We start from the raw sequence: 18,368 nt of genomic DNA on the forward strand, positions 1-18,368 counted from the left end.
TTGTTAAGTCTCCTCTGGGCACGTGCATAGTGTTTGGCACTCCCTATATGTACAATAAGGAGTCTCCGGACACTGTTTCCTAAACAAAAGAATATTTTTGGCTCCACTCATGTCCTTTAATATCATGTTACCAGTGTTACAAGTTGAGATTGTACTTGACAATGACCCAAATAAGAGCAACTGCAGTATAATGTGCTATTTAAACATTTATTATTCACTATGGGAGTTGGAGGAGGGGTGATAATTTCATCTATAAAGTAATCAGATGACGATGTATGAACAGTATGCAGTAGAACACCCTGCCTGAGTCATCTGAATGAACTGGAATATAGAACATATTTTGTATCCTGTGCTGGCATCTGTGTGAGTGCTACTGATCCAGCAGCTAAATAAACTGTGATCATAAGTGTTCTAGTAAGTGTTCCTCTTGCAGACACCTACAGTAAGACATGCACTGTGTATATAACACTAAGTTTGTGCATATGCTTACATTAATATTTCTGTAAACATTGTGACCATACTAATTAACATTAATTATTCTCCGTGTGAATTGAGTTCCTCCTAAACGTCAACATTTTGTCATTAAGGGCCAGATGTATCCAGCTTCAAAAAGTGATCAAATGGAGAGTGATAAACAACCAGCCAATCAGCTCCTATATGACATTTTTCAAACCCGTTCTGTAACATGTCAGTTACGAGCTGATTGGCTGGCTGTTTATCACTCTCCATGTTATCACTTTTTGAAGCTTGATACATCTGACCCTTTGTCTTGTTTGTCATAGTAATGAAGTGAAATATAGTAGACTTTAAATTTATCTATTACCCAGTATTTTCTAATTAATAATCTGTGCATACTCCTAATTACATATACTGTACACATAATTGCGTGTATTTGTGCTTTCTCTAGCGCACTACAAAAACTCTACGGAGAGAAACCCCCCTCCTGTCAGCCCACAGTCTTCTGTAGACAGCGAGCTAAGTACGTCTGAGATGGACGAAGACTCCGTGGGGTCAGGCTACAAGCTAAATGATGTAACGGATGTCCAGATTCTAGCCCGGATGCAAGAGGATAGTGAGTATGGAATCCATCAGCATAAATCTGTCTAACACTTGTCATTCTACTGTTCCACAGAAACAAATGCTTTGTAGAAGATTATTGTAGTCTGTGAATACTGAAGTGAGAGATGTGTGTGCAGTAACATGTGGGCCTATTTATCAAGTAGTATTTGTGCAATATCCCCTCGCAAATCCCCATGTTACTGGTTAACTGTAAATAAGTATCCCCCAAATGTGTGTAGCCAGGAACCACAACCTGCTGCAATAAGAAATGATCGTTATTGGGTCTCATATCCGATAATAATAATAATAAATATGCCCCACTTGGTTCATTTTTGGTGAGCTGACGGGAGTGTCCTACTTGGGAGAATGCAAAGACCATAGCTGGCTGGAGTCCTGGGCGTAAGTCACTGCTTCCTATTGTATCAGTCTATGCCATTTTCTTCTTTTTTTTTTTAGTTTTTTTTTTATGTAATAATTTTGATTGAGTTTTCCAATAACAGACATACATATAAAAAAAACAAAACAGAATAAAAAGTAAAGCAAACAAATTATTATCAAGCAGTGTCTCATAATTACCGTTTACAAGCACAGAAAATGTATGTACATGTAATGCATCACACCATTATATAAGTATCTATACACTGGGTAATGTCTAAGGGGAGTCTAGCCATTTGGACCACTCTATGCCAACTTTAGTAGTTAGTGCATTGATGGGCTGCTATCACCCAGATACTTATTTTAGCTGGAAACCAGTTGCCTCTGCTGTGTATAAGTACCTACATGTAGGCGCTTATGTGCAGAGTATATGCGAGCACCACTCTGTGGAGTACGCTAGACTCTTCCTGCTTCTGGGGTTGCTGGCAATTACTTGTGCCTTTTATATTTTAATTTTAAATGATGACTTTTTTTTTCATTATATACTGTGTTTAAGTACACTATGGGACATTACATGTAGGGCCTGATTCTGGTTCACAAAAGCAAATTCACACTTTAATGGACAAAACCATGTGCACTGCAGGTGGGGCAGATGTAACATGTGCAGAGTTAAGCTGGCCATACATCTACAGATCGATTGACAGTTGACCATTTGCTTTGAATTGCTGGAAAACTGCCAAAAACGGTCATTCAGATATTACCAGGTTTTAGTTCCAACCAGCCCAATCTGACAATCAATCTGTAGATGTATGGCCAGCTTTAGATTTGGGTGGTGTTTTGTTTCTGTGCAGGGTAAATACTGTTGCTTTATTTTTGCACTGCAATGTAGATATCAGTTCTCTTAACTCCTAACTCTCTGCGCGTTACATCAGGCCCACCTGCAGTGCACATGGTTTTGCCCATTAGAGAATTTGCTTTTGCAAGTGAACCAGGGCCATAATCTGTTCCTTATCAGCAGGGAGAGTCCTTTCTGAAGTATGGTGCATATAGTTTGAAAAGCTAATAAATAATTATCTGCTCTCTGCTAGTTGCTGTAATCTAATAAACAGATGCAGTATGCCAGTAAGGTAATCGCAAATTGCTTTGTTGGGTTATTTTAATTATTCTGACTGTATAACTTAAACATACATGTTATTTGTGTAAAGCGAACCAGACTGATTTATTTGGGGGAGACGAGTTTGCTGTTACTGGTATATAACATGTAATCTGTAGAAGCCACATGGTATTTGTAGTATGATTCAGGTGTCCTTTCTCTGTCCTAACCCTGCAAAGGTCTTCGGCAAGAATATGCAGCTTCTGCCTCCCGCCGCAGCTCTGGCTCATCCTGTAACTCCATGAGGAGAGGGACGTATAGCGACCAGGAGCTCGATGCTCAAAGCTTGGAGGATGAAGAGGACGGGATTCACCACTCAGCCCACCTGTCTGTGAGCAGGTTCTCCCCCTCTCCACGTCAATCTCCTCGGCCTTCGCCTAGACAATCTCCCAGAAACTCTCCACGCTCCAGATCTCCAGCTCGCAGCCTGGAGTACAGGGGAGCCTCTCCACAGCCTATACTCAGCCGCCTGCAGCAGCCCCGTCTATCGCTTCAGGGTCACGCCACTGACATGCAGACAAATGTGGTAAAGAATGAAGGTAAATTATTGCAACTATATGAATGAAACTTCCTTCAGTGTCCAGGAACTAATGAGTTGGTCAATCAAGTGACGAAGTAAGGTGCTGTCATATAAAGACAGCTCAACGGCATCAATTTTCCTTTTCTAAAGTTACAGTAGCAAAGGAATAGCAATTCTGTAAGCTGGCAGCAGCACTGTCTTGGAAGAGCTTGATCTTCTGCTAGCTGAGGGCAGCCCCTCCGGATCTGCCGTCTCCTGGGATATAGACTCCCTCTCCCACCTTTCATATGGTTCAGTAACTTCCTGAGCGGGACTCTGGGGCTGCCAGAACAGATCATGCGCAAAATACAGTTGATTGACGGAGGGTCTCATCAGTATTCCAGGTCACACTAAGATATCTATAGGTTGCAAGTTGCTTATAATAGCGCAGGATATTCCGTTGCGCTTTGCAATTGGAAACAGTGATGAAACAAAGTGGGTAGTAAGAAACCGACATAGCTTACAGTATAAACATGAGTTTCCTTATAATATACAGATGTAGCCGCGGTCCTCTTTCCCGCACCAATCGCAAAGTGCGACCCCAATGGCCACTGGCGACATCACTTTGCCATGCTTGCGCGTCTAATTTGTTCCCATGGCTCATAGAAACGCATTGGGCAGCGATATTGCCGTGTGGCGATTCCGAGCCGCCGCTGTGAATTAGGCACACCAAACAGGAGCGAGCGGTGGCAATCGCAGATGGATGAGTGCGGCTACATCTGTAATTGTTTGTATGTTCTCGCGGTTATCCCTCTACCCTATAAAGAAATCTCATTTGTGATATTTACAGCGCATTTCACAGCAATTCTCACTTTATTTGATCCCACAGAGAAATTGAGGCGGAGTCTTCCAAACCTCTCCAGGGCAACAGGCGCTCAGACGGTGGAGGCTGTCAAAAACAGCAGGAGTTACGAGTCAAACTTGCAAGTGCCAAATGGCGGAACCTCTCGGGTACCGAGCACTTCCAGTAAGTTGCCCCTATGTGTGGGTCACTGAGGTAGCTACAGGGGTAAATTTACTAATGCTTCTAAAATTAAAGAGGTGATGTTGCCAATACAACCAATCACATTCTGTCTATCATTTGTCTATTGCATCCTACAAAATAGACAGAATCTTGCTGTGTGCAACATCTCTTTATGTTTATAAGCTTTAGTCACTTTACCCCTTTGAATCCTGGCCTTGACTGCATAGAAGCTGCATGAACAATGCATGGGGAGTTTGTATTAAAGTGCATTCATTGTGTTCCTTATGCATGATTCCTTGCATGGGCAAAATGCATTCTATTTTTGTGTTACAAATGAGAGGACTTTGGCAACAGGCAGCTTTATGATGTAAGGAAAATGCTAAGCCTCTAATTATATTATGCATGTATCTGTTTGAGATGAAAATGAAGCTTAGGTATAGCAATATCATATAACATTCACAGGCCATGCCAGTATAGCAATATCCTATAACATTCACAGGCCATGCCAGTATAGCAATATCCTATAACATTCACAGGCCGTGCCAGTATAGCAATATCCCATAACATTCACAGGCCGTGCCAGTATAGCAATATCCCATAACATTCACAGGCCGTGCCAGTATAGCATTATCCCATAACATTCACAGGCCGTGCCAGTATAGCAATATCATATAACATTCACAGGCCATGCCAGTATAGCAATATCATATAACATTCACAGGCCATGCCAGTATAGCATTATCATATAACATTCACAGGCCATGCCAGTATAGCATTATCCCATAACATTCACAGGCCGTGCCAGTATAGCAATATCATATAACATTCACAGGCCATGCCAGTATAGCAATATCATATAACATTCACAGGCCATGCCAGTATAGCGATATCCCATAACATTCACAGGCCATGCCAGTATAGCAATATCCTATAACATTCACAGGCCATGCCAGTATAGCAATATCCTATAACATTCACAAGCCGTGCCAGTATAGCATTATCCTATAACATTCACAGGCCATGCCAGTATAGCAATATCCTATAACATTCACAGGCCGTGCCAGTATAGCAATATCCTATAACATTCACAGGCCGTGCCAGTATAGCAATATCCTATAACATTCACAGGCCGTGCAAGTATAGCAATATCCTATAACATTCACAGGCCATGCCAGCATAGCAATATCCTATAACATTCACAGGCCGTGCCAGTATAGCATTATCCTATAACATTCACAAGCCGTGCCAGTATAGCAATATCCTATAACATTCACAGGCCATGCCAGTATAGCAATATCCCATAACATTCACAGGCCGTGCCAGTATAGCAATATCATATAACATTCACAGGCCATGCCAGTATAGCAATATCATATAACATTCACAGGCCATGCCAGTATAGCGATATCCCATAACATTCACAGGCCATGCCAGTATAGCAATATCCTATAACATTCACAGGCCATGCCAGTATAGCAATATCCTATAACATTCACAAGCCGTGCCAGTATAGCATTATCCTATAACATTCACAGGCCATGCCAGTATAGCAATATCCTATAACATTCACAGGCCGTGCCAGTATAGCAATATCCTATAACATTCACAGGCCGTGCAAGTATAGCAATATCCTATAACATTCACAGGCCATGCCAGCATAGCAATATCCTATAACATTCACAGGCCGTGCCAGTATAGCGATATCCCATAACATTCACAGGCCGTGCCAGTATAGCGATATCCCATAACATTCACAGGCCATGCCAGTATAGCGATATCATATAACATTCACAGGCCGTGCCAGTATAGCGATATCATATAACATTCACAGGCCGTGCCAGTATAGCATTATCATATAACATTCACAGGCCGTGCCAGTGTAGCGATATTCCATAACATTCACAGGCCGTGCCAGTATAGCGATATCATATAACATTCACAGGCCATGGCTGATGGCGGGAAAGTCTCAGGTTCGGTACTTATTTCCTAGAATGGCGCCCAGATTTTCTACGTACGGCACTGTAGGGAAATCGCATCACATGGGCCATTATAGCGGCATGCGATTTTTTTTTTTCATGTATTTTTTTTTTCCATTGTACACCACTATATTGCATTGCATCGCATGTCCCGCAAAATCGCATGCGATTTTATAGGGTGTGCGATGCCATGACATTCGGTATACAATAATATGATTGTATGTCCCAAAAATAGATTTAACGCACCCACCCCCACTATCCTTATATAGTGTGGAGAGCCACAGAGCCCGAAGCGTGGCGAGCGCACGCAGACTACTTTACATGTATTCCTTCGGGGTGGCGTGGATAGTGGGGGGGGCGTTAAACCTATTTTTGGGACATACAATCATATTGTTGTATACCTAATCACACCCCATAAAATCACATGCGATCGCGTGCGATTTTGCGGCAGATGCGATGGCCCAGGGCTGAGAGAGCAGTGAATAAATTACATAGGAAAATAGCATTGCATCGCATGGCCCTAAAATGGACCATGCGATGCAATTTCACTACGCAGAATAGCCCACTAAGAAAATAGCATAGTGGGCGCCGTGCTAGGAAACAAGTACCTCAGGTTCTGCTGTTGCACTCCCTGCTGATCATCTATACAGGACCCTGATGAAAGCACTACACAAACACACCACCGTTTGGTGATTGTAGGGTTCTAGGACTATATGCAATGAATACTGTATTTCTTTGTGTATGGTTTAGTCACCAAAAGCTAAATTGTAGCTGTCGCTCACACGTCGTAGTGATGAGCTGCATCTCTATAATATCCTGCAGCCTCTCATTGTGTATTGTGCAATGGATGTATCAAAAATACAGTATAATAAAACATAACTCTTAGCAGATTATGGGCCTAATTCAGACCCATTCACATGGGGCCAAATTTGGCCCCGTTTCCAAACTTAGGGGTCGTGCGTGAATATGTGCATGTGCACACCCCAAGTACGGACGCCTTCGGTGAGTATAACATTAGCCAAGGCGTTCGCACTGTGGGAGGGGCAGGCAGGGAGGGGACGGGACACAAGCATGTCAATGCCTGCTCAGAATTCGGAGGTCGGCAGCCATCTTTTTCAGACCGAAGCTGCAGAAATCATTCGATGATCATTGACCATCAAATAATTTCTCCACCATTCAGCCGCATGCAATGGGATGTGTAAGCTTACACATCTGCTCCAATGCAAATGCAGGGATTCTCGCGGGGGGGCATTTGGTTAGGTGTAGTGCGGGCAGCGTTTACCTATTCGCTATGCTGGGAACATGTCTGAATCAGGCCCCATGTACCAGAATAAATATCTAACAGTTGTAAGTTCAGGTTTGCAGAAAATATAATTATGGAATTCACCCGCAATGCAATTTATCTCATCCCACTGGGTAATATGCATAATATATAGGCTTTTATTTTAATAATACGATAAAAGGAAATGAAAGGTTGCGTTTTGTTTCCCATCAAACAGCGGTTTTGATTGGATAACATGTAATGATGAGATTTCTGACTGGTTCAGCTGAAGCACTAAGCTGCTGTTGTATGGGTGTATTTGATGAAAGGTCAGAGTACTTTATTGGTAACCATCATCTCCTATGTGCCAGGATGGCAGAACCGGTATTCAGGAGGTTGTGATCTTTAGGTTGTGATCTTTATGTGAGGTATGTGATTGTTCGTGCGAACAGAGCTGCATGTGGCAGGCGGCACCATGATGTGAGAATAAGATTTGGGATAAGTAGGAGGCATGGAGAGAGAGAGACCGGAATTGAGATATCAGTCTTATGTAAGCAGAAAGCAAACTAGAGAGACATTGGAGAGCCCACAGTGTCCTGCTAATAAATGTAAGTTCTCTGAAACATTGTAAGTCCTGCTTAACCTGTCCGGGCCGGATACATTGATTTCTATTCTGACTTTTGGGTGATGACAGAATAGGAATTAGTGTCTGCGGTAAAGATTTTTACATGCTTTGTAAAGTAGTTTACTGTGAGGATATAAAGGTGTGCCTCCACTACAGGGAAATATGAAACCCTGGTGTCCTGATTACTCTTCCTCAGCACCATATGGACTGTCCCCATTTATTGAGGCAGACCATTTTGCACCCAAGTATGGTCACTGATCAGCTCTGCGCATGACCTGGGTTTTCATTGTTTGTTGCATGTCAGTGAGTCTTGTTGCTGGAATGAAGAGATGTATTCCATGGAGAGAATACTGCAGCATCACTATAGCCACCAAGCTCACAGAGAAATGGTGGCACAGCCACAGACTGACATTGTTTAGCAAAAAAAACCAAATGATCTCATCTATTTGTCATCAAACATTTAGATAGGCAGCGCTATAGGAATCACTCAGCAAACCTTCCCTTTTGCATTATGACACTAGGGTGGGCCTGGCTGCACGGATTCTGTAGTAATTAGATGTCTAAACCTAGCTTTATTGATTAGTAGACAGAGAACATCTACTTTACAGTTCCAAGCCTGAATTTAACAAAGAAATCCTTTTTATTCCCACCACGCTTTGTGCACGCCCCTTTATTTTAGGCTGTCCCGGCTTTTTCACCCCACGCTATGAAACATAACGGTTTTACGTTATGTATTCTGAACTTTTTGTTAACCCATTATCTGTCCACTTTTCTATCTCCCTAATTAACTCTCCGACCAATTTTTTGTTTAGAAAAATGTAACGTTTCCTTATGTTTCAACAGCATCAAAAAGGCAGATAAATATGCCACGCTCAGCCCAGAAAACAAAACAGGTTGTTGCCGCCCCTAAAGGAGGTAATGTTTAGTCATCTCCTCCCCGGATATACTTAGTGTATCTCAGAAACAGCTGTGATTACTGCACTGCCCTGGCCATGTGTAGTACTGGCATTGGTGACAGGGAAAATGGCATCCAGTTGTGCGTTGACTTGCCATAGTTATAGCCACTGTAGGGAGCCCTGAGTTTAATTACGTGCTGGATTTTTACAGTCGACAGATTGGCACTTTTCATCATTTTAGCTTGATTCTACATTCATATTCAATTTAAAATGATTTTTTGACTGTGGGAAAAAAAAGGCATGGTTCGAATTACTCGCCGATCCATATGTTTTTGTCTAAACTGGCCGTTTTCGACTATTTTCTAGTCCCATTTCATGGATGTTGTTTGACTTTTTAAAGGAAAAAAAAACCAGTGGAACTGCATCTGCAAAACATGTCTACAAACCAGATGAAAACGGCTACAATTGAAAAGGAAAATCCATTTAATCCAGTAACTAGCAGATACTAGAAAGTCCAAATTATTTCAGATGGTTCAGCACCAATTGTTCAAACGTTTTCATGACTACAGATGCCAAATCTATCGGTCTGTAGTCCTTTAAACCCAAAACGGTAGATTTCTTTTTGTGGAGCACTTAAACAAGAGGACGACTATACACAACTCCTATGATTTATTAAAGATCCTTTTAAAAAAGAACAAATGGTTGGACCAATTTCCATAGTGCCCTGCTATGGAAAGTCGTCCACCCCTGGGAATATCGCTCAGAGGGGTGAAACTCGCTCAGTGATTTTCATCATTGTTGTTGTCCATACAAGCTGAGCAAAATCACCCAGTGTGTACGCACCTTAACAACCAAAATAGGCTGAACATTTTCAAGTTATTCAGCTCGTCTGCCAGTTTCCTTGTCTTAGCAGCAGTGGCGGGTGGTTTCCTATAGTAAGTTATGGTCTGCATGCCTCTCCACACTGACACAGGATCCTTTATCTGAAAAATTATTTATCAGCTTGTCAGAAAAACACTCTTGTATCCTTTATCTCCCTCCTCAGGGTATTTCTAGCCTGATTATACAAGACCCTATCCCCGCAAGCTCAAAAATGCCTCACTGTTCCTTGCTGCTACAGCTTATAAGCACAGACACAGGGCGCACCAGCCAGAACAGATAGAATACATGAAAGAACAGCACTGAGGCAGCCATCCACTGTGCCATCTTGGGTCAAGACCTTTTCTACTTTCCTCCATCTATATTGGCTATACATGACATAGCATGGCACGGCAATCTGACTGCTATTGGACCTAGTAATACTGCTTTTACATCCAAATCCCGGATCCGACCCAGTTTTTAGAACACGGTCCAATCTGAGATTTTCCCAATTTACACTGCACTGCAAACCTGGAATATTCCCGGGCTGGCTCCGTTTACACTGCACAGATATGCAGCGCTTGGAGATGACCTCTAAACGGATGAAAACGGCTACAATTGAAAAGGAAAATCCATTTAATCCAGTAACTAGCAGATACTAGAAAGTCCAAATTGACTTGGAGATGACCTCTCCAAGCGCTGGAATCGCCACACCAGGATCTCCACGCTGGGGCAAGCTGAGCACTAAGTACCTAGTCCCCCGAGTTAAATAAATGCTGCACACAGGCATTCAGTCACCTCCTCCCTGGCTCAGCTGATGTCTGCACAGTGCAGCAGACAGCAGCATAGGCTGTGTGCGCCCGCCACCCAACTACAGCATCCTGCGGTCACTATGGAGGTTGGGCTCCGCCATTGCTGTAAATGGGAGCCGGGTCAAATGATCTGGCATACCCGTTTACACTGCCCGACCACCCGGGTCTTCCCTGTGTTCCACTGTAGTCAGGACCAGGGTAGGAATTGCAGGGAAATGGACCCATGTTTATGACGCTGACCCGGGTCCATGAGGCAAAAACCCGGGTTTTTGCATTGGTGTAAAAGGGGTATCAGAGTGCAGCTAGAACTGGCCATGTGCTGTAGAAGAGGATGTGCTGGACTTCCTTTTTTCTTTTTGCTCTCTTCAGGAGGGTTCAGTTTACTAAACCCTCCTGGAAAAGTTGCTCAGAGCTTTGTTTGTCCATAGTTGTTGACTTTAATTAGTAAGTGTGCTGATCTGTTATATGCATTGCAGCTTGCCTTTAGCATTTCATTTCCCAGTTTACACATCAAAAAAAGCAGAACAAAGTAGCTCCAACAATCAGCAGGGTACTTGTTTCCTAGCACTGCCACACCGATTTGCATCGGGGTGATCGTGTCGGAAAAATCGCGTTGGTCGCATCGCATGCGACCAAATCGCATGCGATGCGATCGACCCGATTTTTACATTGAATCAAATGTGAATAGGGCCCCTGGGACCCTATTTTACATTGGATTCAATGTAAAGTATTCCCCAGACCCCCAATTTTACCCCCTCAACGCCACCCCACGATTGACGCCAACCCGAAGCGTGGCGAGCGCAGCGAGCCCGCGAGGGGCGGCGGTGCGCGTCCTCCGACCTTTTCATACCCCTACTATCCACGTCGGCGTGGAGTTGAGAATATAAAGTGTGGCGAGCGCAGCGAGCCACCGAGCCCAAAGTGTGGCGAGCGCAGCGTATAACTTCACAGGTATACGCTTCAGGCTCGGTGACTCGCTGCGCTCGCCACACTTCATATTCTCAACTCCACGCCGACGTGGATAGTAGGGGTATGAAAAGGTCGGAGGACGCGCACCGCCGCCCCTCGCGGGCGTTAGCTGCGCTCGCCACTCTTCGGGTTGGCGTCAATCGTGGGGTGACGCTCACAATGGGGTTGCGGAACCCATGACGGGGCCATATACAATGTGAAATGGGTCATATTGGCCCATTTCACATTGTTTCCTATGTAAAATGGACTTAATAAAGTCCATCTCATCTTGTGCCATTATAATGGCACAAGACCGATGCGATGCTTCCGATTTCAATGTTAAAAATATTTTAACATTGAAGCCTATGGCAAAATCGGGGGCATCGTGTCAGTCGCGTCGGGGGCCATGTTAATGCACGCGACCGCCGCGATGCCCCCGATTTTGCCTTTGCCGGCAAAATGGACCTGATTTCAAAGGAAATCGCGTCCATCGTGTACCTTTAACTTTAAGGTACACGATGGCCGTGATTGTGGCCGTGCTAGGAAACAAGTACCCTCAGCGGTTACTGCTCTGGATGCATATGGCACATTATCTACTATAAGAGATTACCATGATGGAAACTCCCAATCAAAAGACGTTGTTTAACTCCTGCAGGTATAGGTAGGCACATCTTCAATGGGCTAAAAGTTTGTCTTTTTAGGTACTTCCACAAATGACACAGGATACACTTGTTTGGTGACATTCGCAACAGCTCATCGCCATCCTGTGAGACTCATCAGCTCTGTTCTGAGCATGGGTGGCATAAATAAGTATTGCTATTACTTGCCTGGAATCCTTAGCTTATACTAAGTCCACTTCTTTTGTAGGGTACTAGCTGGGATATTCATTCAAACACACAAAAGGATCATAAATAAGTAAAACTGTTCTTTCACCTCTGTTCCCCTATATATACGGTAGTAGAGTATATTAGTAGTGAAAAAAAGCTAGTTGATGCTCTTGTCAAATAAATGCCTCATGTATTGTAAGGTAAGTAGGTAAAATAGTGGTTTTGCTGTATCTGCGTGTGTCTTGCATTATTAGGACGTCATTTTCATCAATAGCTGCACATTTGCATTGTTGCTATGGCAGGTTTTAGGGTTTTCTGAAACCTGTGTAGACTTTAAAGACTTTCCTGATTCCTTACAGGTTCCTAAAAATACCTAATCATATTAACGGTTATTCTGAGTGTCCTGCCTGACTTTACTTAGGGATTGCTGGGTAGCACTAATGTACAGAAGAGTCACTACTGATCCTCTTAGCTCAAGCAGAGGGTGTGACTACAGATATTTCTGCCACGTATCTTTATGATTACAGTTTAAAACAAAAAAATCTAAAAAGAGCACTGTAAGCACTGTCTAGTTCCATTGACATAACCAATGTTTTTTGTTTTCCTCTGCAAGTACCTGCTGCATGCAAGTTCCGCTCTCCTGCGGCCACGTCTCCATTAGCACTACGGCAGCCAGTGAAGGCTCTAACTAACCATGGCTCTCCACTCACACCAGAAGAAACCAGTGCTGCACAGAACAACCCTCCAGCGGGGCCACCTCCCGGCCAACAGTCTGGCTCCGCAAGTCCAATCCCCCGAGCTGGTACCCCGATGAGAAGTGGCTTACCCAGACCTGGCACACCGTCAGGTGGAAGCATACCAGTGCCTCGTAGCAAGCTTGCACAGCCTGTGCGCAGGTAGGCTTTATTCCACAAACAACCCATATTTATATTACTTTCCTTAGCTGCATACTGTGTGTGTATGTATGTATGTATGTATGTATATATTCCCTGTGGCAGCCTTTTGTGTGAATGATTTGCCAACATGATCTTTAGAGTACAACAGGCTTATGCTATAGCAATTTCCTCAGTCCTAAATACTTTTTCCTTTATTTGTGAAAGCTAAACAGGCAACTCTACTGGAATAATGGGAAGAACTAGGCTACTCCCTAGGGACAATAGACTAATAACCCACTAGGGGACATCTGGAAATGCCATGTTCCTGAGTATGTAACTAGATTCTCAAACCAAGTCATCACTGTTTCTACACGGAACATAGAAAAACTGGGTACTTGTGTATTATCTGGGAACCCGATTTTTTTTTTTCATCGCATGTCACTACTTAAGGCATGCAATGCGATTTTTTCTTTGTAAAGACCCGGTTTTTAATTGTATAGTCACCCATGGGTGATTTCATACCCCCACTATCCAACTACACATGGAGTTGATTTTATATAGTGTGGCGAGCGCAGCGACCCACCTAGCCTGAAGCGTGGCAAGCGCAGCGGATTACTTTAATGTATTCTGCATCCCCTCGCGGGGCACGCTGCGCTCGCCACGCTTCGGGCTCGGTGGCTCGCTGAGCTCGCCACACTATATAAGATTAACTCCATGCGTAGTTGGATAGTGGGGGTATGAAATCACCCATGGATGACTATACAATTAAAAATCGGGTCTTTACAATGAAAAATCGCATTGCATGAATTGTATGCCACTATATTGCATGCGATATGATGAAAAAATCGGGCGCCCAGATATTAAACAAGTACCAAAAACTGCAGGTGATGTATACCTGTCTCATATGGTGCATAAACCAAATGTTGGAAACATTGTTGAGGCATCTAAGCTTCTGATGTTAAACGCTTAATCTCTAGAACATGCCCTAATGTTTATGCCTGCAATACCCTCTGTCTCCTTCCGCAGAGCTAGTAATTAAGGTTGAAAAAAGATGTTGGTCCATCAAGTTCAACCTATCTTACTTGTAACTACTGACTTGAGATAAGGTGCGTACACACGTACAGATTTTCTGTCTGATCTATCTGGTGGGAACAAAAACCTGGAAATGTATGGGAGCATATGACAATCAAAAATTTCCACCCAAATGCAGGAAAACAGAAAAAAAAATTGTATGCTTTGATAAATTTGTTATATCAGAACGATTAAACAATTTGTCTGACTGATCACTGTCTGTTTTAAGTGTTTAGGAACATTTTTTTTTTTAATGTCAGTTGCTCCCATACATTTCCAGGTTTTTGTTCCCACTAGATGGATCAGACAGAAAATCTGTACGTGTGTACGCACCTTAAGTCCTATCTATAGGATTCCATTAATGGCCAGTAGTTGCTGTAAGCACCCCCACAGACTCTAAGGGGTATTCATTGCCGCAGCGAGCGGCCGGCGAGGGGGTTAAAGAGCGAGGATTGCTAAAAAAACCAGCGATCCTCGCTGTTTAACCCCCGCGCCGGCTGCTCGCTCTATTCAACGTACTGGGGAAATCCTCGCCCTCACAGGACGGCGAGAATTCCCCAAAACAGCGAGACCTGCGGCTGCTGGAGAAAACTTTCAGTTTTTAGCCGCGGGTCTCGCTGCTTCTGGAGCCGCATCCGCCAATTCCCCCTCGCACAAAAAACGGAGCGAGGGGGAATTGGCGGATGCGGAGGCTGTGTTGAATGCTGTCAGGTGAGTGGTGACAGCGCGCAGGAAGCCCTGCTCGCTATCACCACTCGCAAACAGCATTGAATACCTGCCAATGAGTTCCAGAATTTTACTGCTGTAATGGTGAAGAATCCTCTTCTTAATTCAGTAGGGCATTTATTTTCCTCGAGCCTCAGTACATGCCCGCGTGTCCTATGTATAGGCTTGTTAGTAATCAAATCACCTCCCATTTCCATAGGATTCCCAATCCTGTATTTGAACATAATAATCATATCTCCTTTCTCCAGTGAAAACATATTCAGCCTGGTTAACCTATCCTTGTATTCTAGTGATTCGAGAACTTTTACTAGCTTAGTCGCCCTTCTCTGTACCTGTTCCAATTCATTTATATCCTTCTTAAGGGGCGTTTCCCAGAACTGAACACAATACTCCAAGTGTGGTCTCCCCAATGCTTGTAAAGAGGCACTATCACATTGGCATCCCTTAAATCCATTCCCCTTATAATGCATACCAGTGTCCGGATTGCTTTTGCACTTGAGCAGCGTGCACTAAAGGTATTAATGTTCTGTGATTGCGTCTACATACCATACTGGTCGCTATGTTTTGATATCTTCATGTTTTCTCTAGATCATTGCCAGCTCCCAAAGCACATGGTACCATGAAAGATGACAGCTGGAAAGAAGGCTGCTACTGACCCACACAGTCCTAATGCTTCGTTACTCAATGGATTCCATGTCAGCCACACTGTGACTACAGGGCAACCTATTTTCTTGGGAGATTTGGGGATTTTGCCGATCGATCCCAGGATCCTCAGTCTGTAACTAGCACAAGCGGCAGAGGTTACAAAGAAGAGCACTTTATTGACATTGACCATCAGATGTTTGTCATGCAATCACTATTATGGCTTTTCCAACCGCTTTATTTTATATATATTTTTTTTTTGTACTGTAGGCTGAACCTTTTAGAATTCAGAAGAATTACAACATTTAGTTTCTCAAATAGACACAATAAGAACAAAACACCTAGAAATGGCTTTTTTTAATTTATTTTAGGTTGAATACCTGGTTAATGCCAAAGATCAACTCCTGAAAACTTTATAATATATAATATGCGTTTATTATACGTTTTAGCACCAACACTGCAAATATATACCAAGGTATATAATCTGGTAGGCTGGTATTTTCCGGTGACTGGTTTTACAAGGTTTTTTTATACGGAGAGAAATCGTTTGTTGCCTTTTACAGTTTGTAATAGCTGTTGAGCCTTTTCACAACAACTCCTCACCGGAACCACTGACCGTGAGGTGGAGTATATGTACGAGTCACATGGTCTGCACCAGGCCCTCCGTTTCTCACTCCAAATACCAAGCAAGATGTTCAGATTTGTTGAAGTACAGTACAAATCATTACTGTACAGATGAGGATTCCTCGTTCTAAATGAACATTCAGCAAGCATTGTGTAGGAATAATATTGGATGATTTAAGGGCATAATTTTAAAACAATGTGTTTTACCTGGACTTAAGATGTGTATTTCTGCGTTAGTGGCTGTATAGGTGTGGATCATTAGGTCTACAACAACTAGGGACAAGCAATGGGTCGACATGCACCAAGGTCGACAGGGTCATTAGGTTAACACAATCATTATGTCGACATGGGCAAGTGCGACAGTAAAAAGGTCGACATGGGGTTTTTCTTTTTTACCCGAATGTCGACATGGACACAGTTTGAAGTGCACCGTGCTTCGGGGGCATGGTGCCTCGATATGCTTGGCACACTATTTTATTCTCCCACCAAGCCCTAGTGGATGGTAGGGCATTAAATACCGCCCGTCGGCACATGTCTGCTCAAAAAAACAGTGAAAAACCCCATGTCGACCCAATGCTTTAGTCGACCCAGTTGTTGTAGACCAAATGACCGCATCCCGGCTGTACATCCCTGCTTCAGACCCCAGAGAGGTAATGAAAGCTGTAGTTGGCACATGTCCTCAGGTGGAAAGGTCTGTATTTTGTCATGCAAGTCCGATCATAGAACGATGGATTTGCTACATACACACTATACATTCACTGTCAGAAGCTGTGTAGAGTGATACCCTCTGTGCCAAGCGGCCAACAGGTTTGTGCTCTGTACCGATAGCGTTAAATCATTGACAAGTTGCGTGTTCTCTATTATAAATCATTATCCAACCCCCCCCCCCCCCATTTTTTATGTTTTTTACTTTTAGATATGTATTTAAATTGTAAATAATATTTCCTCTTGAGCGCCTTTCAGTATTGCAATTATATACCTTGCCTTACATATTCCATATTTATCATGGTCAATGCCAAGTTTGTCATTGCTCGTCCTGTTTACAGACTAGTTTAACAAGGGTCATGCCCACACCTGAATACTTGTTCTTATTTCAAAATGCAGATGTATCCATTCAAGTCCAAAAATCCCTTCTGAGGCCATTCCTGGCCTGTACATCGATCATTTGCAGCGAAACTTTCAGCTAATATTTTGTTGTCTTTCCTCAGATACGGATATTACAGGAGACTCTAATACTGCGGATGGGATTATTTATACATCTGTTCTGCAATATAGTGATTATATCGCACAGGAATAGCTATTAGTAGCTACTGCACAATTCAGACTTGCATCTATGCAACAAATGAAAATACTCATTTTTATGTGTTGCGTGAGAGATTAATATTAGCTGAATCGTCTATGGTCTAATGTACTACATTAACACAGCCGCTGTTTCTCTGCCGTTAATATTTGTCGTGAACTGAATGCTTTCCATATGGCCCTCCAGCTGTTGTGAAACTACACATGGGAAAGAGGGGGGGGACTGGACTGCACACCATATTTTTAAACATAATGAGAGGTGCTACCAAGTTAAGGCTTGTAGTACCATACAGGAAAAAAGAACAATACTGATGCACACTCTAGGTCGGGCATTGGCAACCACGGTCCTCAAGGCACACCAACAGTGCAGGTTTTGTAGATATCCAGGCTTGAGCACAGGTGACTTAATTAGTATCTGAGGGATTCTGATTAAACCATCTGTGCTGAAGCCTGGATATCACTAAAACCTGCACTGTTGGTGTGCCTTGGGGACCGTGGTTGGGAATGCCTGATCTAGGTGCTAAGAACACTGATAGTAAAAATAATTTTGATTACTCTTACAACTAACATGGAGTATAATTGAAGTTCTTAGCACACATTTGCGCAAATATGTGAGCCCATCCACCGCGTCCAGGTGAACTTCATTAGATGGGTCCCTAACATTTCTAATACTAACACATTATATAAATTGTGAAACTACACATCCCAGCATGCCTTGCCATAGTTTTAGCATTCCCTAATAGCAAAACTGTGGCAAAGCATCATGGGACTTTTAGTTTCACAACAGCTTGAGGGCCCTAGTTTGGACATGCCTGCCC

General features: G+C 43.2%; 1 protein-coding gene across 2 annotated transcripts in view; it reads left to right on the forward strand.

Moving 5' to 3' along the window:
* The window catches only part of SLAIN2 (SLAIN family member 2), a 36,656-nt gene extending 19,527 nt beyond the window's left edge, over positions 1-17,129 (forward strand). Inside the window, exons 4-8 of one of the 2 annotated variants that reach the window (XM_083168070.1) lie at positions 908-1,072; positions 2,767-3,126; positions 3,976-4,113; positions 12,927-13,209; positions 15,574-17,129. In XM_083168070.1, the coding sequence (XP_083024196.1) occupies positions 908-1,072; positions 2,767-3,126; positions 3,976-4,113; positions 12,927-13,209; positions 15,574-15,640 (1,013 nt within the window). In that variant the 3' untranslated portion in view covers positions 15,641-17,129. Of the gene's footprint in view, positions 1-907; positions 1,073-2,766; positions 3,127-3,975; positions 4,114-8,815; positions 11,298-12,926; positions 13,210-15,573 lie in introns of those variants that run through there. The other variant, XM_083168071.1, reaches the window with a different exon arrangement.
* The last annotated feature ends 1,239 nt before the right edge of the window (positions 17,130-18,368 follow it).

Source organism: Crinia signifera, chromosome 1 (assembly GCF_055691185.1).
Source record: "Crinia signifera chromosome 1, ASM5569118v1, whole genome shotgun sequence".
Lineage (NCBI taxonomy): Eukaryota > Metazoa > Chordata > Amphibia > Anura > Myobatrachidae > Crinia > Crinia signifera.